The 23,505-nt window shown below is 42.2% G+C and overlaps 1 protein-coding gene and 1 long non-coding RNA gene across 2 annotated transcripts in view; both read right to left on the bottom strand.

The window, feature by feature from the left end:
* The window catches only part of LOC134206712 (serine protease persephone-like), a 56,717-nt gene extending 40,228 nt beyond the window's left edge, over positions 1-16,489 (bottom strand). The window contains exons 1-4 of the mRNA XM_062682439.1: positions 15,850-16,489; positions 15,332-15,509; positions 14,943-15,270; positions 14,709-14,886 (exon numbers count right to left, since the gene is read on the bottom strand). Of these exons, the coding sequence (XP_062538423.1) occupies positions 14,709-14,886; positions 14,943-15,270; positions 15,332-15,509; positions 15,850-15,961 (796 nt within the window). The 5' untranslated portion in view covers positions 15,962-16,489. The remainder of the gene's footprint in view (positions 1-14,708; positions 14,887-14,942; positions 15,271-15,331; positions 15,510-15,849) is intronic.
* Positions 6,541-7,186, bottom strand: LOC134212806 (uncharacterized). Its single transcript, XR_009979349.1, has 2 exons — positions 7,073-7,186; positions 6,541-7,010 (listed from the first exon to the last, which is right to left on the bottom strand). It is a non-coding gene; the product is annotated as an uncharacterized LOC134212806 (long non-coding RNA).
* Positions 16,490-23,505: the final 7,016 nt, after the last annotated feature.

The raw sequence follows: 23,505 nt of genomic DNA, 5'->3' as shown, positions 1-23,505 counted from the left end.
AAAAAGCATTATCACTAAAATAAAGGTGCAATACAAATAAGAGAAACACGATACATAAACTAGACTACTTCTACTCGCGAAAGTAAAACAAATGGTTTATTCGATGAAACTTTTTTTAAAATCTATCTCAATACCTCTCAACCCCGTCTCAATCTGCAACAATAACAACGTTCATTTGGCTCACGTTTTGACAGTTCTCAATGCTCGATTGGCTTACAATGGCCGCTTTCGCATATCTCTCATTATAGGATCCCTAGGTAAAACCTGGGTCGGTAAACCAACGATTTGACGACGACGATACTTGCAAAAGGCATGAATGAGGTAAAAAAAAATGAATGGGCAGGTAAGTTGTGATGCGTTTATTAATGATCTGTGCATCTATACGTGAAGAATTTTTGACGCAAACGTGCATCGTTGTTTTGGACATAGGATGTTTACAAATGAAAGGCGAAGCAATTGATTTTAAGCAATTCCGTAGGAATATTATCACCCAGGCTTTAAGTGGACGGCTGGCCATATCCCTAAATTCCTTCCGTTCAAATCCTCCAGCTCGTATGAAGAGGATCCGATTTTCGCCTTTATTTTGCAGGGCAAATATTGCCGTCCCAATTTGGCGTTATAGCTTTCAACGGCTGATGATTGCTTCATATTCCTTCGGTATACCAATTGCCCTATGGAATACGGCTTAGCGAATGTGCGATTGCGTAAGTTGTAATGTTTTCTAACGGTTTCATTTGATTTTTCCAGGTTCTTTTTAACTATTTCGTGGATTTTTGTAAACAGTTGCTTGCGCCTTTCTTCTTTTCTCGCTCAGAGAGTTCCTCATCGTGACGGGAGAGGCGGTGGTCGGACCCTTGTTCCGCTAGTTCCTGTCCGTGAGTTATAAAGTATGGCGTGAACCCAGTGGAGGCATGGACGCCGGTGTTGAGCATTACCTCAATCTCAGGGATTTTCGTGTCCCACAATCGCTGGTCGTCCTGAACGTATGTGCGGATGGCTGCATTAATCGTTCGATTGACGCGCTCCACAGGGTTTGATTGAGAATGATAACGGGAGTTCAGCCAGTGTGTGATCTTGAAATGTTTCAATAGTTCCTTGAATTCTTTGGAAACGAATTGACTACCATTGTCTGTGATTATGGTCTCAGGGACCGAATTCCTATAGAACCACTGATTTTTCAAAATCACACACATGGCTGAACTATCCAGTTTTTTAACTGGGTGAATCATTACCCACTTGGAAAAGAAGTCGCATATTACCAATACATGCTGGTTACCTTTCCGGCTGCGTGGCAGTGGGCCTACAAAGTCCATGGAGATTATCTGCCATGGCCGAGATGCGCAACGCATTTTTCCCATCTCTGGGGTCGTTTGCACAAAGGAAGGCTTAACTTCCTTACACGTTGAACAGGCTTGAATGTAGCTTCTAATGTCCGTAGCCATCTTGGGCCAATAATAGCGCTGCTGGATGCGTGCTAGCGTTTTGTCATACCCAGGATGAAAACGATCATCATGGGCCTGTTTTAGGATGGTGGAAATCTCGTCCGTTGATAGGACTTCTTTCCACTCAAATCGAGAATCGAATGGTATATTTCTGGCCGTAATAAATTTGTATAATTTACCATTTTCGACCTTAAAGTCGACGAATTTATCCGGATCCTTAGAAACCTTCTCCATGAGGGAGGTGTACCACGTTGAAGTCGGTGTATCTTGGACTACAGCAATGCTCCGGGACAGTGCATCCGGAACGACATTATCTTTGCCTTTCCGGTGCACCACAGTCATGTCGAACTGCTGGAAGTCCAAGCTCCACCGACTACAACGGGAACCAACTTTCCATTTCGTCTTCAGGATATGAGTTAACGCGGACGAGTCCGTCACCAGCGTGAAGTGGTACCCCTCAACATACCCTCTGAAAGCTTCGATTGAGAGCAGAGCGGCTAGGGCCTCTTTTTCAGCAGCGTGATAATTTTTCTGAGGAGTGGTAAGTTTCCGGGAAAAATACGAAATAACCCTCTCACCACCCTCTTGCTGCTGAGTGAGCACCCCAGCGACAGCCACATCACTGGCATCCGTTTGTATGATAAATTCCCGAGCAAAATCGGGACTTCCCAGTATTGGCGCTGCGATGAGCTGTTCTTTTATTAAGCAGAACGCTCTCTCTGCCGCTTCGTTCCAGCCAATAATTCTAGTTTTGGTTTTTAGGAGGTCCGACAGGGGTCCACAAATCTCACTAAAATTCGGAATAAATCGCCGATAATAATTTGCCATTCCTAGGAATCTCCTGAGCTTCGTTATTGTTGCTGGTCTCTCGTATTCGACAATAGGACGAATTTTGTCTGGATTGCTACGAAGACCAGCTGAGCTCAAGAGATATCCTAGGAAGGAAATTTCCGTACTCGAATTGAGATTTGTCGAGATTGATCATGAGGTTGGCCCTGTTTAGCCTGCGTGCGATTTCACGGAGCAACTGTTCGTGATGCTCAAATGTCTCCGTTACCACGACGATGTCGTCGAGGTAAACGAAGACATACGGTTCCAATACACCATGGCCCAGAACCTTATCCATAAGTCTTGCCAAAGTGGCAGGGCTGTTGACAAGGCCAAAGGGCATTCTGGTGTATTGGAAAAGCTACCTTGCACACTGAACGCCGTGTATTTTCAGGACGATTTAGCCAATGGGACCTGCAAGAAGGCCTCTGACAAATCGATTGTCGAGAGGTACTTCGCTTTCGGCAGTTGTCCCAATATTCGGCAAGGGTGAGGTAAGGGGTAAGCATCCCGAACAGTGCGTTCGTTTATCTTACGCGCATCTAAACAGAGCCGCACCTTATGTGGTTTAATGACGGGGACACAGTTAAGTGTCCAATCCGAGTTACTTGGTTCTACTATCCCAGCGTCTAGCAACCTTTGCAACTCCGTGGAGACCAGGCCTTGAGTTTTGGGTGACATTACGTAGGGGAATTGTCTAACGGGCGGTTTTCTCCGCCATTCCTCAGCAATTTCAATACTGTGCTCCGCCAGCGGGGTAGTAGATAATCGCCCGGGCTGAGAAGCAATAAAGAGTTTCTTTATTTCTCCGATCGTCTGTTGCTCTAAGGCAGTCAGAATGCAAGAAGATGGTAACGGTTCTAGATTGACTTCTTCTCCGGCGTTTTCAACCATCGCACATCCTGTGATGGTGGGTTGGATGTGGAAAGTTTTCCAGAAGTCCATCCCAGCAATGCAACTGATGGCGAGGTTGGGGATTACTAAAGTCGGGACAATCTTGGTCGTTCCGTTCCATAAGAAGGGTAGGTATACCTGTCCTCGCACGCTGAGCGTTTCTCCGCTTGCCGTGCGTAGACAGATTGGGTTACTAAGGGGGTATATACGTTTTGGTTTTATGGAGTTGTATACCTCTTCATTGATTAGAGTTAGGTTGCTCCCACTATCTAGAAGGGCTCGAAAATTTACTCCATAAACTGTCACCTGCGTATACGGACGATTATCATTTCTAAAGGGGTAAGAAATTGTCAATAGAGACGGAGGTTTTGGATAGATATTATCCGCTGCCGGCTCGAAGTAGGGAATAGAGTTTACGCCTAGTAGTTGGGGTTCAGCGAGTGGCGGTTTTGGCTCGCTGCTATTGCGTTTTTTACACAATATGGGCAATTATTTGACGGGTATCCTCTGAAGCCACAGTTCTCACATAGAACTCCTTTGGGTAGTCGGCATTGATCTATACGATGCCCGAACCTACCGCAATTAAAACAGTGTCTGTTTGAGAGAGGTTGATGGTTCTCAATCATATCTTCTAGTGTAACGTGAGAACGTGTCGGCTCCCGCGAGGAAGTGGGTACGGATTGGGGCCCCTTTTGGCTACGATTTGTTTGAGAGGAATTCCTTGCTTGAGAAGACTGCGGAAGTGATGCTTGCTTACTGGCTTGCTTCTCTTGCTTCTGTTTGGTGGTCGGCTCAGAACGTTCGACCATATTCACCGACTTCTCAGGTCCAAAAACTTTATTATAGACCGAGAAGTTCACCGAGTCTATCTTTTGACCGGCTGAGACAAGTGTGGGAAGATCAGCGATAGGGAGAAAGTTCAACTGTTTCTTATAATCAGTTCTCATATTTTGCATTAGAATCTGAACTTTCTCAAATTCCGGAAGGGGAACGCTCATGGTTCCGAAAAGTTCCTCCATGCTATGATAGTATTGGAGGAAAGTCTCAGTCCTAGACTGGTGACGCTGATAGACCTTCATTTTAATGAGAGTGTCTAGGTCGGGGTGCATAAAGGTTCTCCGAAGCTCTAAAACTAAGTGCTGCCAGTTAAACAGCCGACCTGATGCACGCATGGTCATGTACCATTGAAGCGCGGGTCCTTTGAACAGATGTATTGCAGAGTCGAAGAGTTCAAACTCTGAAACATGTTCAGCGGCCGCCATGGCATGAACCATCCCCAGGAACTGGTTCATCTTCAGTCCCTGATCTTCACCATCATATTTCGTAATCATCCATTTGGACACCGGCAGGGCATTACGGCCCATGCTACCGGATGAGATTGGATTGGTTGGGGCGAATGAGGGATTGACATGGGCATTGGATATTGGGACACTAGTTCCCATCCATGAACTAGTCGTATGAGCAGTACCCAAACCCGTATTTCCCAGCCACGGGTTGGAGTATGTCCTCCCACTTATATTAGAAGCACCCAACCATGGGTTGGAATACTGCGTGCTAATATTGTTCGAGGCTCCCAAATACTGGTTAAAAGAAGGTAGGGAACTGGATGTTGGATTTCCTGACCAGTGGTTCGCATTTTGCGGGTAACCCTGCGGTTGAACATTTGATGTATTTTGAAGATGACTATGCCACGATGTAGAAACTTGAGGCAAAGCTGAAGAATGGATTTGCGGAACCGTGAAACTTACGTTGGTGGTCGGCTTAGATATGCTAGCGCCTGGGAAGCAATGCGATGTAGTGTAGGATGGATTTAATAAAGTGGTACCAACCGAAGACACCTCCAAGATTGTCCGTTGTTCATTAGAGGCTGTAGCTGTAGCTGTAGATTCATTTATCTGAGTCTGTTCCCCCCCGGATTTATCTCGCTTTCTCAATTCTTCTTCAAGTTGCTTTATCCGTGCTCTCAATTGACGGACACATTCACTCCCTTCGAATTCCCGAAGCGTAGCACCCTCTACTTGAGCCTCTGTCCCTGCCATATCATTTCTTTCCGATCGATCTGTGATATCACATTCTGAACGGAACAGTTCGATAAGCGTTTGATCACCCAAAGCATCCGAATTCGCGGCATTAGGCACCAAACTTTTCGTAACAAAATACTTCTTCAGAAGCTTCACTACTTCTATGAGCATAGCTTTCAAAAAGTTTTCCCCCTCGCCAGACTCTTCAGAATTCTTCAGAATAAGAACAATCCTATGCCCAAAATGTAGTAGTTTGGCTTCACCTCTCACCCTTAGATTACGATCATTCTCCTTAAGCCCCTTACTAATATCCTCATAATATCGTCTGAAATACTGTATAGTTTCCTCCCAGTTTGTTTCTATTTTAACGTTGATCACTTTTTTCTCCTCTATTTCCGTTTTCAAATGGTCTCGAAGGCTTCTACGCCTCCGTGAATAGGTTGGGTCATCCCTAATTACTATTGAGCGGATGTCCAGCTCAAAATCGAGCTCATCCGGAGATAAATGATCCACTCTCAACGAGTGGTACCGCTCTCCAATCATTTCAACTGCGGCTTCTAAATTCAATAGTGCTTCAGCCATTTCTGTATAATTTAATGAAAAAAAAACTACAAACTATATATAAAAAAAGTTCTGTTCACCCAAAGACTAAGCTACTAATGCTAGAAAGGCACGACGGTAGCCTAAAATAATGTAATATAATACTAAATAGCTAAAATAATAGAATAAAAATTCAATTATGCTGTTTCACTTTCCCTAATTCTAACCAAAATTCACCCAAAATATAAATCTCCCAGAAAAAAAGAAATTAAATTACGACTGAACTAAAGCACTAAATTATGAAAAAAAAAGTCACTAAATATTAATCAAACTCTACTAATTCAAGTCAATCACTAAGCACTGTCGAGAACAATAGTATAAATTTCTTTTAGATTTTATGAAAGAAGAACGATTGATTTGTAAGCGGTTTTCATCACTCGAACCCATTCATACGAACAAAAGCACATTCACTATGGTTACAATACCTTTCCGATAACAATGAACCTATTGATAAGAACAATTGGAAAGGATTCCAATTCCTCCCGGAGCACGGATGAAAAGGGTTCCACTTTAAGGTTAAAATGGAAACCTTTTCCTTGATTTTTCGTTGAGCGCCAATTGTAAGACTATTAACTTGTAAAGGACACCTATTGTCCTGCGTATCAGGGTCGTTACACTTCTAAAACACTCCGGAAAGAATTGGTGGCTTTAGGATGCGAAAAGACTTCCCTTAAACACTGGCCAAAGCGGACCAAACAAAGATAGGAGAAATGAACAGGGCTCAGCTTAGAAAAATTAAGAAAAACGTGAGCAGATATAATTCAATTCATTTTTACTTCGCTTTAAAAAGGATAGAAGGGTAAGGATACATGCTCGTTACAGACCTTTATATCATTCTTGTGCCTATCGGCGTCGGTGCCTGGTTGAATCCGGGAGAGCGATAGGCGGCTGTGTTTCCCCTGCGATGCATTCTGTGTCCTATTCTTCAGGCCTAGACCGTTGGGTTTGGTCCTCGAGTTCGTCCGTTGCGGTGATGATCGATGATCGAGCGTTCTTCGTTATAATGATGCCCACGAGGATCGAATGACGACGAAGCGATTCACCTGTCGAGAGCCCACCTGGGCTGGGATCTTCCACCCTTGTACGGGATTCCACTCCTGGCTCTTCGCTGGTTCTCTGGCCTATTCCGAAAGGGCCACAACTTCCGGCAAACCGGATTCAAACAGAGCCACCACTACCACTGGTCAATACTGGGCACGATCACTTTTTCGTTATGGCGTTCACACTGTTGAAGAAAACTCGTTTTTTAATGGACTTCGCACAACTGAAGGCGTCAAAAGTGTTCACCTTTTAGAGGGCGTCCGTCGCGATGACAGCCGCTTATAAAGGGATTCCTCCTTCCTGGTATAGGAATTTTCGTTGACAATCATAGTCAACAGTGACGTTGTGGTGTAACGGCTTGTGGTATAGGGGTGTTCAATAGGATTGGGAATGGATTGTTTTCGATATTTTTAATTCATATTTTTTTCTTTATTTCTATTTCATTATTCTATACTCAGCTCATCGAATTCATAATTTTAAATAGTAATAGTCAAAGCATTAGTCATAGTAAAATAATAATAATAAAATTTACAACGAAAATAATAACAAAAATTCAGTGGCAAAGAAAAATTATGTACAAAATATTTACTAAATAAATGTAACCGAAATAAGAGGTTACACTTGGGACGAGTGATTGTTGATTTCGAACATACGAAAGATAAAGATGGGTTGCTGTTTGTAGTACCAGTCACTTTGCTTGCGTTGAATAAAGGCAGCATGCAAACAAATAGAGAAAATCAAATCATCTGATTGAGCGTGAATTCTAATTGGTTGTATGTAAAATACTACCACACAGATTGTGAGAGTGCGTTTTCGATTCCCCCAATAGCACGCTTACCAAGGACATGCTAACGAAAATACTATTATATGAATCATTTATTTCCCAAATATTTACCATATTTGCAAGTGAAGAATAAAAGAAAAATGAAAACTGTATTAAAAATTGCAATTGCGAAAAGGCTACATGTTCTAGTCCTCATGTTATGCCTTCAAACAAATTGCATGCGTTAATTATTGGCTGCCGCATAATTTTGAGATTTACTGGTAGTTGAAACCATGGCAATTGTGCTGCTCTCGCTCTCGCGATACTCTCAAAGAAACTTTTTTTCAAAACGTAAACAATGCTTTAGGTGGGGATGATGCATAACGCACTACTGAAGAAAGCCAAGTGTAAAACTTTTTCTATGCAATTCCTTGCTTTGTACTGTTCATAAACAGTTATAACTGAGCCAACTACCTGATATTAATACACAATTATTCATAAATACAATTATTGGATGCTTGTTTTTAACTCTGCCTGCATTGAAGTTTCATGATTGGTACGTGCGTTTGACTCCACTCCTCTCTATATCGATCAGCTGCACGCTTAAAATCAATAACACAGAGATGTGTTTGCATCACACAAAACGGACCTAATGTGGGACATCCCCTAGATGAGCGACAGTTACACAGCCACAAAAATGCCTCGTACGGTCGTGATAACGGTCCTTTTCAACATGTAAACGTTTGTACAGATTCCTTGTTTCACGAGGAACCAAATACTGTAGAAAATATTGAAATCCAAGCTTCAATAAAACCACACGAGCTATTTTTGTGACTGTGTAACTATCGCTCATCTAGGGGATGTTCCACATTAGGTCCGTTTTGTGTGATGCAAACACATCTCTGTGTTTTTGATTTTAAGCGTGTGTTGTGAATCCTCTCAAATCTCTCACACTCAAAATAATTTTCACTTAGAAGCTACTTGAAAACATATGCAAATATTTTCCATGTAGTTTCGAGTGTAAAAGTTAAATGAATCATTAGTGATAGCACTCATTATTCTTAATTCACTAGAAAATAAAATAAAATTTAAGTGAATTTTCGTTTGACCATATACTTAAATTTTAAGTGAAACTTCGATAATATTTTTCTATTGTATCCCTGTAGTTGATATCCCGTCCACTAGAAGCGGACGAGCTCAAAAAATGGAGTAGAAAATTAATTCACGCTCGAACATAATTTCAGCAAATCGTTCTCATAATGCTTCTGCAAAATGTTTTATTAGCGATTGTTAATAAACATACATTTCGCTCTGAGAACCCCACTCATATATTTTTCATACATTCATTTTGAGTAGAATTCATTAGAAAAGTATGTAGATATTATTTTCAATGTTTTCTTATGAATTCCACTACATTTCTTATTAAGATGCACTTGTGATTTTAGTAAGTTTTATTTGATTCCAGTAAGGCCGATGAAAGTTTCGATTTTTAAAGTCTACATGACTTTTTATAGTGGAAATAAAGTGACAATTATTTTGAGTGCACGTGTTTCAACTTCCCGAGTTGAAAGAATACTTTTTCGGTATCATTTTACAGATCAAAATACTTTTTGCAAGCAATAGTAGATCTGAATTATGATGAAGATATTTGTCGAGTAATTTGACTTGACATTATTCACATGAAATGACGTTGAAAGTTTATCTAATGAAATATACGATCCATTGTATCGTTCCATTATTAAATGAAAAAATGTTTGTAGGATTCGCGCGAAAGAAGATATTCATACACTAATTGAATCATTTATTTGCGAAATTATGAAGAAAATGGTGTATCGAACCCAAAAGGTTGATGCTTGAATCGCTTTCGCTTGAATCGTGTTTGGAAGCCGTAAGGTAGGCAATTATTTTTGGTATGTTAGTGCGAATGAAAGCGATTATATCGTGTTTCGAGAAAATAATCAACCCATTCACAAACTACATGACGTTTTAGGTTGTGGGAGGGTACTTGTCTGAACGTTAAGGACTTTATAAATTTCAGAACTCTACAATACATTGAGCATTACTAGAGGCTTGGTGTGGGTTGATTTTAGCGTTATGTAATTTGTGAATAAAACTTAACCGCTGAGTGGATTCACCTGTGTTTACAAAAATTCTCAGCATCTCAATCGCAAGCATCGGATATTCTATCTATCTGCAGCTTTCGGTTATTTTCTCCAGTACGGGTTATTGGTGAGAATTTTTTGATTTTAGAGCTTCACCTATACTAACGTAGTGCTACAAATCGGAAGCGCATGCCAACATTTTACTACGGGTGCCCCCAGTATTGTCCAGAAAAGTTTTGGTTGATAATGTCGTTATACTAATAGAAATTGTGAAATAAAAATGATAGCTGATATAGTGTGGTTGTTATCCATTCATCTGATGTGCGAAAGCAGGTATGTTCATTCAGTAAACTCTTTTATTGGGCAGAAGTAAAACTCTAGTACAGCCAGCCTGCATAAGTCAACGAAACATGGCTGCTAAAAAACCGAGTCAAAGTGATTTTTCACGCAACATAATTGCTTTTAATAGTGGTGATTTCTCTTGTTTCGGACAGCAGAACGATCGCGCGGTCGGCCGAAGTATTGTGTTCTGCATTGCGCGGCCGGTAATGAAAATTAAACAGTTCAGTGCGTGATCTCTCTTGTTTCGGACAGCAGAACGATCGCGCGGTCGGCCGAAGTATTGTGTTCTGCATTGCGCGGCCGGTAATAAAAATTAATCAGTTCAGTGTGTGGTCTCTCTTGTTTCGGACAGCAGAACGATCGCGCGGTCGGCCGAAGTATTGTGTTCTGCATTGCGCGGCCGGTAATGAAAATTAAACAGTTCAGTGCGTGATCTCTCTTGTTTCGGACAGCAGAACGATCGCGCGGTCGGCCGAAGTATTGTGTTCTGCATTGCGCGGCCGGTAATAAAAATTAATCAGTTCAGTGTGTGGTCTCTCTTGTTTCGGACAGCAGAACGATCGCGCGGTCGGCCGAAGTATTGTGTTCTGCATTGCGCGGCCGGTAATGAAAATTAAACAGTTCAGTGCGTGATCTCTCTTGTTTCGGACAGCTGAACGATCGCGCGGTCGGCCGAAATATTAGTGTTATTTCCCATCCCATAGATCGCATCACTTACCAAAGTGAATCCAGATAAATTATCCTTTGTAACTAAAACGAAATCCTATCCCAAGACAATCGTGGAGATGCAGAGGTATACTCGGTCTCTAGTAGCAACGAGAGTCGGACTAACAATCCTTCCATTCCTATATGACCGTAAGGACGTGGCCGGCGCCGTTATTGACTTTAAATATTTGAGCTCCCGGAACGTGTACATTGAGAATGGGTAGCTAACCCCAAGCCCCATTCATTGTGTTCTCTGTACAATTTCGCAAGTTCAGTCAATCACGGAGTAGCAACTACGAATTGTGCGGTCATAATGCTCAACATAATTGCTTTTAATAGTTTAAGAAGTGTATAAATCTAGAGTTATGAAGCAGATATATGTTTGATACACTTTTCTAAAGAAGCAATGGTTAAAATCTCCCTACAAATCGACGTATTATCGCTGAAATATTTATTACTTTGCGTGATGAGCCAATGTTACATCCAGAGCCAACATTACCGCTGGTTACCCTACATAAAAATTAATTTCTGTCAGTCTGAACCTTATAGACTCCGAAACTACTGAACCGACCGGCATGAAAATTTGTAAGCAGATTTTTTTGGGTCCGAGGAAGGTTCTAAAGATGGTTCGAGACCCCTCCATTCTTTGGAAAGGGGGGCTCCCATACAAATGAAACAGAAATTTCTCCCATAACTCGAGAACTAAGCAAAGAATAAATTAATTTTAGGCGAAACGAAGTTTGTCCGGTCTGCTAGTGATAAATAAAGCACGTTTAAATGGATTATTAGAAGTCCACGGAAAAAAGGTTTTATAGGAACCCAAGCAATTTCTTGAAATCTATGGAACAACGAACATTCCTAAGCCCGCTTGAAATCTGGTCCGTTAGGCATTCCGAAATCCTAAAAAAAATCTGGGACTGTCATACGATTTCTTGGTAGTTCGCTTTAGATCGCTAGATCCATAACTTTTTTTGAAAGTTATTGGACAAGTTGTGATCCGTGGCCTCTTGCAGGGCAGGAAAGAATCCCGAGATGTGTGTCATGCTTTTTGGAAATCCCCAAACACTCTTGGAAAAGCAATATTTGTCCTGAAAATCGGGGAAAATTCTCAAATTATGTGAGTATTATGTCTGCAAAGATATTTTCAAGTCCAGATTATGTTTACAATTGATTATAATGTCGTAGAGTTCTCTACACCGTGCTTAAGTATGTGTCCAACTAACCTTCCTTTCTCTTCCAGGATTCGCAAGGAAGTGGAGTGATGCTACTCTCATACAATAGTCTAGGTTTGTAACATCTACGAATTGCTTAATGTTAATTACCAGAACTTTTGCCACATTCGCTATTTCCTGTTTGTCCTACCCACGACTCGGAATGTGGATGCCCCTCTGATACTATTATATAAATGCGACAATGAACAGATGTTCAAAATAGTTCAGTTCATTGTCCCTGGAGAGCACGAAGCAGCTTTCAATTACTAAAACCCAGATCAATCCACCAAGGCAAAAAACAATGTTTTTTTTTTAAATAACTTTGGAGCGCAATAACCGGAATCGTAGTAGCCAAGGCTCAAGAAAAGACGTGTTTTTTGACAGCAGATTTTTTGCAGCTGGATTTTTTTTTCGTGGTGAAATCTTAAGTCGGTAAACCTTCTATGAAGACAAGAGGACGGCACATGGATTTGGCAGTCTCGATTCGGTCAGCGGACTGCTGAAGATGGATTTAGTTTTGGCGGCACAATTCGATCAGATGAGTGTTGCAGAAGATTCGGTAAGCAGAGTTCCGGATTGGAGGTCGATGGTCGTGTCGGATTCAGTCAGTGAAGTGCAGGACTGAACAGCCGATGAAATCTGTCACGTAGCGGTAGGTTGCATGTCCAGGTAAGTGACGATTTATTATATTATGTACACGAGAGGACGCGATCCATTAGTCCGATGCAGAACTGCACACAAATTTAACGAGGTTACACCAGAAACCGTAAAGTTTGCAGCATGCTATGAAGGGCTTTGGGTATGATTCAAACATGACATTTTTTTTACATATTTTATAATTCAGTGAACGAAATAATGAGATTCTTTCCAATCTCCAATCTAATTTCAAATGGTTTGAACACAATCCATTTGGTTTGTTTGTGTTTTTCTTAGCGTTGCTGGTAAGACATCGAGACCGTTACCTTTCCGTTTATTATTTTTGTTGGATTTAGTTAGAAGAAAACCCGGTTGCTGTCCTATTCATGTTTATTTAATACATTATGACATTTTGATTCACTTTTTCTATTATAAACTTCCTGAGCACGGCCGGCCGTATGCACATCTTCATGGATTGCACACAGACAGCGAGTGCGGGTGTACCCCAGAGCCGATGACCTTTTCCAGTTTCTTTGCTAAACATCAATTTTGATGCGCTCTCCTCCGGCATACGCACTACATGTACAGCCCACTGTATTGTGCCGCATTTTAACAGCCTGACGACGTCTGCACACGTGCTACTCGTGATTCATACATTATTTGCCGAACATTTCTGCTGTTGAGATTTCGGTGAAATTTCTCAAAAACCTGAGATTAATTTTATGGGTGTACGTTGTTTAACTTTTGCATAAGGTGAAAGTACTCATTAAAAGCGTTACAGTCAAGATATTAAAGATGTTTTTGCTTGGCTAGGGCATATTGCCTTCCTTCCCCATATAAGTTATAGTCAATGCAAGTGTGTTGGAGATAAGTTGTGTTTCGACGGGGATAGTCGAGGTTCGGGGAACGATTCCAGGTACAGAAATTATGGAATTGTTGTAAGTAAAATTGTTAAATTTTTATCGTCTTATGGGTTTTTGATTGTTTTTTCATTGCTTGTTTCTTTTCTTTCCTTTCTCGTTTCAGAGGGCGAGTAATGGCGCTTGAACCTAGGCTTACATGTACATTGATGGACATATAAGCCTTCGTCATGTTTTCATAGTAATCTACTTGAATTCATAGACTACTTTTGTCCATCAGTGTCTAAGCCAGGGCACTAGACTAAAAACTGTGTCCCATCCCAAGTCGTCGAGGACCCAAGGAGTGACTATTAATCATCTTAGCTAAGTCACTCCCAACGATTCAACAAGCATCACCTAACAATGTAAACGGAACGGTTGGTACGAGATGTCCCCGTTCTATGGCTTACATGTGAAATCAAGTTGAGAATTGATTTTCACAGTTATATTAAACAACGCTGCACAGTAGGCCTGGCCGCTTTTATGTTTGAACTACATTCAAGATGTGCTTCAAACGTAAATAATGACAAGAAAAGTGATAGACGTAGTCGAGTCTATCACTTTCCAGGATTCTTTTCATGAACTGGCTGTGCATGCGTAGACTAGACTAGACTAGACTAGAAATAACTTTGGAGCGCAATAACCGATCGGGACAATTTTCAATAGGAAACAACTAGACTGCGTCGATTGCAACCTGTTAATGCTAAGTACCAAAAAGTGGCACTAGCTATAGGAAGGTGATATAAATATATAGAACAAATTGTATTAAAATCCTCACTGCACATGCCTTTAATCGTCCAGGAGAGATGCGTCGTCTGGCCACACGATATTTTCAATCCAATCCAGGTAGGATGCCACACGGGTGTAGATTCCTGCCTCCACCCACATCCCAGCCCAAAAGAGGTGATTCCAACCTGGAAGAAGCGATCGGCCGTTTCATTCTTATAATGCAAAGGACCTCCTGAGTCTCCAACGCATGCATCACCTAGTTTACCGGAAGGTTGAAGTTTTCCAATAGCACAGTACTGTCGTTCCGTAACACCGGAAATTAATCTACTGTCTAATGTGCCTACTTCGCCTGCATATTGTTGTGCACATTGCTCCAAAGGTTCTGTGTTAAGGTCGACTTTAAGAAGTATGCTGGACCGCGACTCATCAGCTGAAACCGAAACAGGAAATTTGTTCGTAGGAAATAGGGAAAGTAATCTTACAATTTGTTCTCACTGTCTATCAAACCCCAACCGGATGTGGTCAGAACATGGTCCACTACTAGATCCTGTGGGTCAGTGTACAAGCAAATCCTGTTGACATTATCATCGTACCTGAACGGACTGACCAACTCAATTAATGCGATGTCATGATAATTACTTTTCGATTTGTAATCAGGATGCGAGTAAAATTTCTAAAATGGATAAATTATGAATTGTTTCAGTAATTGCCACGGCTGCAATATCGTACCTTCAATTCAGAGTCCTGGGTGTTTGTGTCACCGGATGAGGACAAGTTGATCGTACCCATTCGGGCAACGATTGGTCGATCTCTCAAACAATGGGCTGCCGTCAGCAGGAAGCTTTTCGAAATCCAGCTAGCTCCACAGCGGAAGTCGTAGGGCTTATCCGGTTCCGTTGATTTGTACCCCAAGGCAGCTATGAATGGTATTTCACCTTCGGCGGCTTCCTTACCCTCTATGATGTGTTGTGCGATGTGCGTGGAACCTCGTGAGAAGTTCTCGCATGCCTTGGTGGCCCTCCTTCCCGTACTCTGTGTTGTGCTGGTAATGATTCTGCTTATTAGAAAAAATGCAAAATAAAGTTGCGATTGATGATAATCTGCGCTTTAGAAGCTACCTGCCAGAATCCTCGTTTGGGCAACAAATCAGAACATCATGGAGTGTGTAACCACACCTTGGAATAGAACGGATTGAAACTAGTTTCTTCTGAATCACATTCGGCTGTATCCAGGGGCAATCCTTGGGCATTTTGCATGTGCCGGGTAAGTTATCTACTGACTTACAATTGTCGTCCTCTGCAAAAAAAAATTTAGCGCTGTTGAGTTCTGGTATCTAATTAGAAGTTCGGCAAGGTGTTCTAACACACACTGGACTGAAATAATTTGAAAATTTAACTAGGGCTATATGATCATCTGTTAATTGATATGTTAGCTTCGTTCTATCATACGTTCTGGATTGAAAATTCTTTGAACGGGTAGAATAGTGTTATGAGCGATACTATTAACGAGAATAGCAAAGGAAGCTGACAACGGATGGTCTATATCGATAGAGTCGTTATCTTTGACGATCACAAGCGAAAAATCACTCCACGGTCTATGAATGTGAATATTCCGATGTTTGTAAAATCGAACTTACCGTATAGTATCGCAGATGTTTGACCGAAAATTCCAATTTGATTGGAAAAAAACATCAGTCCATGAATCAACACAGCTACTGCTGACAATTTAACAGAATAAATGGTATGCATAACTGCAGTGTGATTTGTTTTTTGCGGAATCTGCTACTACAATGGTTAGGTATTTTTGTGGATTTAAATTTCATATAATTTGTGGATCGGTATGTGGATCGGTAAACTTTATTCTATTCACCGTTTCTGCTTCACCGTTTCTGGAACTACAAGCTATAAATGCGTGGGTGCAATAAATGGCAACTTTACTTGTGTCGCGGATTGTTCTTAACATACAAACCAGTTTCTGTGGTTTTAAATCCGATCTGGCACTGAAAATCACATCACATCTTGATTATTTTGCTTCATTTCTTTAGTTATTCCACTAAAAAACCAATGGAAGATATTGCGATCACGTACAACGGTTTTCGTTAACGGTTTGCTGGTGCAACCTGTTCCGCTCTTCAAACCAGTGCTATTTTTAATTGTTTAGGTCCGGTTTCGGGCACGGTGTGACAACCTCGAACAGGTTCCAGCTCCAGATTGTTAAGGCAACAGAATCGAATGATGCTCGCGGTTCGCTTCTCGTTGGTAGACTGGTGATGACCAACTTGCGAATCCCATTCTTTACGCAAACCGCACGGTTGTTTCTGAGATTCTAGCTGAAGAGTAGACATACAGTTCGTGTCGGAATTGAGTGTACATTTACGATGAAAGGAATATATTTAAAATTTATATGATTTCTGTTAGTTATTAAGATATCAACATCCATAAAACTGATCTTTTTTTTCAGTTTGTTCTCATTTCGTAGGATAAAACTGTCATCGTTGGATCGGAAAATTATCTTAGTGAGATGTTGGGGTCATCTTCAAAGATTCATTACTTTTTCATTGGTAAAAAGTTTGGTCTGATGCCGTGTAGCAAGTAGGTATCTCTTTTTTTTCGAATAGTTGGTTTTATGGTTCCCCATAACACATGCGAGCGACGCAATAATTGCGACGAGATTCTATCACTTAGCGACTGCGATTCTGTAGCCGTTGGTAAATATGGAAACGTAAATGGAACATTGTCGGCAGCGACCCAACGATAGAATCGCGGCGACTAGTTGTCGCCCTCGCGGTATCATTTGAGAAAATTTTATTTTTGATTAATTCACCTAAAAGTGAGAAAGAAATTTTATTTTTTTCAAAATTTGTTGAAACAAAATGGCGTCTTTGGAAAAGTTGTCAGAAATAATGTACAGAAAAACTTTGCCAAAGACATTACCGGTCTATCTATTGAAACGATCAAATTATGACTGAACTTCAGATAATAGGTCATTTAACCATATAAAACTGGTATTCAATGAATAACTTTGCATGGTCGAATTTTCGAGGTTAACAATGTATTTTTTATTCTTTCAGCTCGAGGCTAGCTCGTATCGAATGGTTAACAATGTTCTAGAAACTTATTCAGTACATAAAAATACAGCATTCAGCTACTGAATCATAACAATATTTTTATTTGTTAGAAGGAAATTCGAGATTTACGAACAAAATTACACATTTTTCACACCAAAATATCTTGCAAGGTTGCAAAAAGTGGCAAAAAATGCACATTTTAAAGATAAGCTTCAAAGCTTTCTATTACAAGTGGTTTTATTTGTATCTCGTTGTTGACGGAAGCTACGGCAGAGTCAGGACATCGAAATGGAAAAACAGCGTAAGGATTCGGATCAATTGTGGAAAGAAAAGAGTACACGCGTTTACACACCTCGTTTGGCTGAATGTATGTTAGGCACACAGGTGTGCATTCAAACGAGGTATGGTTGAAGTGGTAATCGTTGTACCGTTCCCAGGGCTTGGATGAATGAAGCAATGAAGATGAGGACCGATGCTTCAGCACCAGATATACTCCCGAGGAAGGTAGCTTCATGAGAGAACAGTTTCAAAGTGCTTAGAGAAGAATGCTTCCTCGCTCCATATGGCACTGCTGTACAAAACAGTTGGAGAGTGAAATCAAGCACCCGCTTGTGCAGAGAATATTTAACTCTCTTGCCTCACTTCTGCTGAGTTGCGCATTTCTGTTGGAATGAATGTGTAAAAGAGAGGGGTATGATGCAAGCTCTCTCTTTCCCGCTAATGAGGTTTTGTATTTACACAACACTCACTCGCATATGAAACACTGCCGATGAACGAAGGAAGCATCCTCATTTCACGCTTCCCTTCTGAACGATGCCTCTTCGGCAGTACCCGGCTTGTGAAGATGCCACGTTCAAAACTCCCCTCTTTCAATGTATAAAACGAATGTTTTGTATTTGCCTCTTCCATTGTTCGTGCAGTAAGCAGCACGGCATCGAGGCAACATCAATCGGTGCACCGAAATCAAAACCTCACTGTGGGCTAAAAACGAAGCATTCGTTCGTTTTTGAACGAATTTTCCAAGCCCTGACCGTTCCACACTCTTCTTCAACGTTTTACAGCTTCACACTTACTTTACTAAGCCTAGCATCTCTGTAAAGCGTCCATGCTTCTCCGGACCTAGGGGTTTTGCCGTAACGTCAGCGATCATGATGCCTGTAGAGCAATACTCCAAGACGATGTCTCCTTTATCGCATAACTCCTGGATGAACTTTTCCTTCGTACTAATGTGCTTCGATCGTCTATTCGTTCGCTATGTCTTAACGAAAGCCAAGCAACCTTGATTATCTTCCTTCAATATAGCTTGTAACAGACTCCTGTGACGTCCCTACGTCTATGGAGCGGACGTCCTTACGCCCTTAACCAGCTCACTTCAGATTTTATTTCAGGGTCGTTCTTCGATCTGCTCAGGGGACTCACATTACGAAGCGGACATAACACAGACAAAATAAACAAGAAGAACACACATACTAAGGCTTTGTTGTTGTGTTTTGTTTTAGTGATTTTTATATTTTTTCATTTTTCTAAGTTAGGGGGTGGGTGGTATTTGGTGCATCTCGAAATAATGGGCACCACGTTGGTACGATCCTCGGGCGACTTGACGGAATGATCATAGGTCTTTTGGACAGTGATTTCAAGCCCAGCCACAGTGATGACACTGGCTTTGGTGGCAGTAAATAGTCGTCGGAGCACCATACCATTAAACAATTCCAGTGTACATGTCCAGGAACATATCTCCGAGCTTTCTACCGAACTCGTTTTTTCCCCTTCTCCTCATTTGTGCTTCGGTAATCATGTACCACCGACTCCCGACATGGTGGTGCCTCCGTCGAATTTTCCAATTAGAGAGATGTTAGCCGATCAGGATTTACACGATTAATTAAATAATTTAAAATCTAATCAAACTACGTGCAATGTCTCACAATATTCTTTCTGGAGTTTTAAGTAGATAGTTAGTGAATAAGTAGTAGATAAGTGATAGTAGCATAGTATCTATGTGTCAAATTCGTTTTGTCAGATTGTTAACGTGAACGAGCTTCAAGCGGTTCACCAAAATCGAATAATAATTGTCGCAACCATATAGTTTCTTGGCAGGCCTCCGACAACGCAACATATTCTGCCTCCATCGATGATAGCGTTACACATTACTGCCGGCGACTGGCCCATGAGATCAGACCACCGTGGTAATAGAAAGCAGCTCCTGATGTTGACCTTCTACTGGCAGGATCTCCCGCCCAATCGGCGTCAGAGTATCCGACTAATCTTTCGTCAGTAAGTCCGCCCAAACGCAAACAATAATCCTTTGTAGCCTTCAAATACCGCACGTTTGGCGGCGGTCCAATCTGCTTCGTTTGGGTCCGAAAATCTTCTTCCAAGAATAGACGTAGACACGGCAAAATCCGGACGAGCAATAACCGATACGTACAATAACCCTCCAACAAGACTTCTATACTTGGTAGGATCATTCAGCTTTTCACACTTATCTTCTACTTTCAGAAATCCCGGATCCATCGGCGATCTAGACACTTTAGCTTCACCCATCCCGTTCTTCACAGCTCTTCAACCGGATTTTGTAACACTCTTCTTCGTGTAGCACTTCTAGTCCCAAAAAATTACGAACTTCGCCGAGATCAGTCAATTCGAACTCTTTGCACAAATTGTTTATGATCTTCTTCACTTCCAGTACTGTGCAGCCAACAACATATCATCCACGTAAACAAGCAAAAACACTTCTTTCAAACCCGCCAGCCGAGCATCCCGTTCGTATCCCGTTCGTAGATGGGTGGCTTAAAGCGCCACTCCTTAAAGGAGACCACCCAGCAGATTTAGGTTTGCCCGGCCTGAGACCCTCCAGGAGAAGGGGTTGAGTTTTCCCGAACTAGGGAAGGAAGCTAACTGGCTGCCTTAGAAAATAGGGACAGAGGTTCGATGCGAATCCTGCCACCCAACGCTTCAAAATACCCTTCTAATAATTCGTCGGAACTAAAGTTTCGTGCCGTGTGTTTTCCTCATCGGTTAAGTCTGAAGATCCCTTGAACGAAAAGCTTCCAATTCGAGAGTGATCGAAGTCGATTTCGGGTCGACTAACCCAGCAACATCTAAACACGAAAATAACGAAACGAACCACATGAAAATCCTTAGCAAAAAAAAATTAATTTTCTTTCTGGTACTCTACCGCATACAGAAAAACATTTGGAAACTACTGATCACGTTTATTCTATCATCCCACAGAGGTGGCAACTATCGCCAAGCTCAAACCAGAAAACTTTCATTCACAGCGGTTTTATTGGTAGATACCTTCTTACATTACTTCACTCGATCGATCGCTTTCGCTACATGCTCGCCTAGGTCTTTCCTTTCCCTTCTACGCTTGTTCGCTCTCTACGGGAGATCTGTATCGTGTGTGTTCTACAACAGGTTTACTCTAATTCCCTCATGCGCTCCTAGCAAAGAATCACTTCCGCGGCTACGGATACAAGTATTTATTACACGGCTACCGCTACACTTTCTGCATCACGATTTCGGTATCGGCGCTGCGGCAACCTATTTCAGCCACATGCTGCGGTGGCGGTGCTTAGGGGAGACGAGACTCCATTCATACACGGTCGGTTGATGGACCGACTATTGTTCGTGCCTTTCGGTCACATGCGCATGGACGACACAAAAACAATAAGCATGCTTGCCTGGTACTTACGCAACAACCTAGGAATTACGTCCGGGTGTTTCGATGGGTGTGGGCGGGCCGGCGGCGGCACCGAAGCTGCTGAAGCACACTACTCCAGTCCTGTACGATCGCGGCTGCAATCAGACGATGCGATTTTGCCCTCTCTCCACTGGATACGCGGACTTATGCGTCTTCGGTTGCTGTTGCTGGCTGACGACACGGTTTGTTGGTAGCGACCTGCCTGTCCAGGTTGCGGAATTAGTGAGTGCTACTCTCTTCCGGCCACGCGTGTCCCGGTATCCTCCGAAATCGAAAGGTGGGGTCAAGAGCGATCTCTGACTTTGGGTGATGTGCCGGCAATGGCCTCCTTTGCCGCGAATCCTATTAAAGACAAGCTCAACACACGTGCTCCACCTTTTGCATTTAAAATCCACTGTCTTACCTCTTGTACAAAGAAACAACACACACTTGCCGCCTACTATTAAGTCCGTTTTGTCTATACGGAACGATTAACTTGGGAAAGGGAAAGTTTATTTAGCAAATCTACTAAGGAATTTCACATGGTTTGTTACCAACAACTGGGAACAATAGCTAGGTCCAGTGCCCGGTGTTCAGGGTAGTTAGTTCAGGTTAGCGGAAAGCAAACTATTTTTCTTAGTATAATTTTTATTGAACAAAATTCCTTAAATGTACATGGCACAACAATTATTTGAAGCAAATTAAAAAAATATAAATGCATTTGAAATTATATACCACCTAATTGGAAGTAAAGCTAACGCAATTAAATAAAACTGTCAATTTGAAAACTATGTATCAGTTATATTCTCTACAACGGTTAACATCCTCTAAAACTATAAACTGACTACAGAATATTTAAAAGGTTGGTAGTACGTTTTCCGGAAGAGGGGAAAAATAAGAAAGAGAGTGATAGAGATAAAAGGGAGAGCGAAAAGGGAGAGAGAAAAGTGGGGGAAACAAGGAGAGGCAGAAAGTTGAGAAGATAATGACGTGGAAAAAGGCTTGAACCTTGATAGAAGACGGACGGCTCGCTCGATTAGGAAAAACGGATCCCTGTTTTCAAGGAACGAAAAACGTGTTCGCGGTGAAACGGGAGTGCGAAGTATTCCCTCGGATTCGGTGTTGAGTGTCCAATTCGGTGTCAAGTGCCCAAGGGGTCCAGTACCAGGATTTAGCCACGTCGTGATCCGGAGGTTCCAGCCCGGACCAGTGTCGCTACATTCCAGCCCGTGGCGAAGGCTTTTCAACAACCCGAGGAATCACTAAAGCGCCACGGATTTCTAGCCGCATCATTAATCGGTGCCACGTACCAGAAGCAAGTCACGGAAGTCTGGATTCACCACGGTCCCGAAGCGTCTCTGGTGAAAATCGGTGGTCACGAGTCTAAGGAGTGTTGGACAGTTTCGGCGAGTCCCGTGCTGGTGGTTCATGCGCCCGACGACATTGCCACACCATACGCCACGATCCGCGATGGCCAAAGTCTTGGAGGTGAGGGTCTAGCAAGGTCCGAGGGCTTGCCCCGCTTGCTAGAACCCAAAATCCGATGAGCCATCGCCCCGTGAGCGAGCATGCGGAACGTCGCAGTCGGAGGGCGCAGTCCAAAGCGGAAAACCTACGATATCCCGAAAGCATTGAGGCCACGCGGCCGAGACTCCAGGAAGGCGCAGTCCAATTCGGAAGACCTACTATACCCCGAAAGCTATAAGGCCACGCGGCCGATACCAGGTAAACCGCCAACAATCAAACTACATCTCTCTCTCTCTCCCATTTCGCATATAGACACTATAGGTTCCTATAGTGTCTATAATTTCGCATGCTTCGCCCGATCAGAGGCGTCTACGGATCCGGATCGGCCGCAACGATACCCCCTTTCCCCCCTTAAATTGATGTAAAAAAAATGTAAATAAATAGTACTTACGCCTATCTAATTGTGTATGTGCCAATTTTCTTTCTGGAAGAGGGTCCTGTTCACCTTGTATTGAGATTCTCACGTCCGAATGTGTGAGTGGGGATAAAAGGAAAACAAACACTCCTAGATGGTGCTACTCAGCAAAGTTTGGGTAAAAATGAGTATATTTCCATATATTTTTTGACTCCTTCGCAACCATTGTGATGACTCGATCAATTTTGAGGTTATGAGCAGAAGGAAAACAAACATGTATTTACACATGCCGAATTGCACATCAGTGTGCGAGCGTTAAACGTCAGTTGTTTGGTCTGTAGTGTGTCCTCTCGAAGCAAGTGAGTGCCGACCCTGAGGTTAGATTCGCCCGAGCTAGCCAGTAAAAAAAAATACAGGTTTTAAGTACCTAATTAAGCACACCGCGACGCGACACACTGAACCGATCACTCTTGCCCTTGCTCTTGCCTCTTCCACAATTCGAAACGAAGTGGACGATCAAAGCCTAAGAATGTCCTCAGATACCGGCAAATTTCCAGACTTTCGGTTTCGAGGTCGCGAAATTGGACGAAGTCCTGTCAGTCATTCTGTAGTCAGTTTAATTCCCAAATTAAACTCTCTTCCCATGTTCGGAAGGAGTGGG

This window comes from Armigeres subalbatus, chromosome 1 (assembly GCF_024139115.2).
Source record: "Armigeres subalbatus isolate Guangzhou_Male chromosome 1, GZ_Asu_2, whole genome shotgun sequence".
In the NCBI taxonomy this organism is placed as follows: domain Eukaryota; kingdom Metazoa; phylum Arthropoda; class Insecta; order Diptera; family Culicidae; genus Armigeres; species Armigeres subalbatus.
The sequence above is the reverse complement of the archived record's forward strand: the minus strand, read 5'-3'. Positions and strand labels throughout refer to the sequence as shown.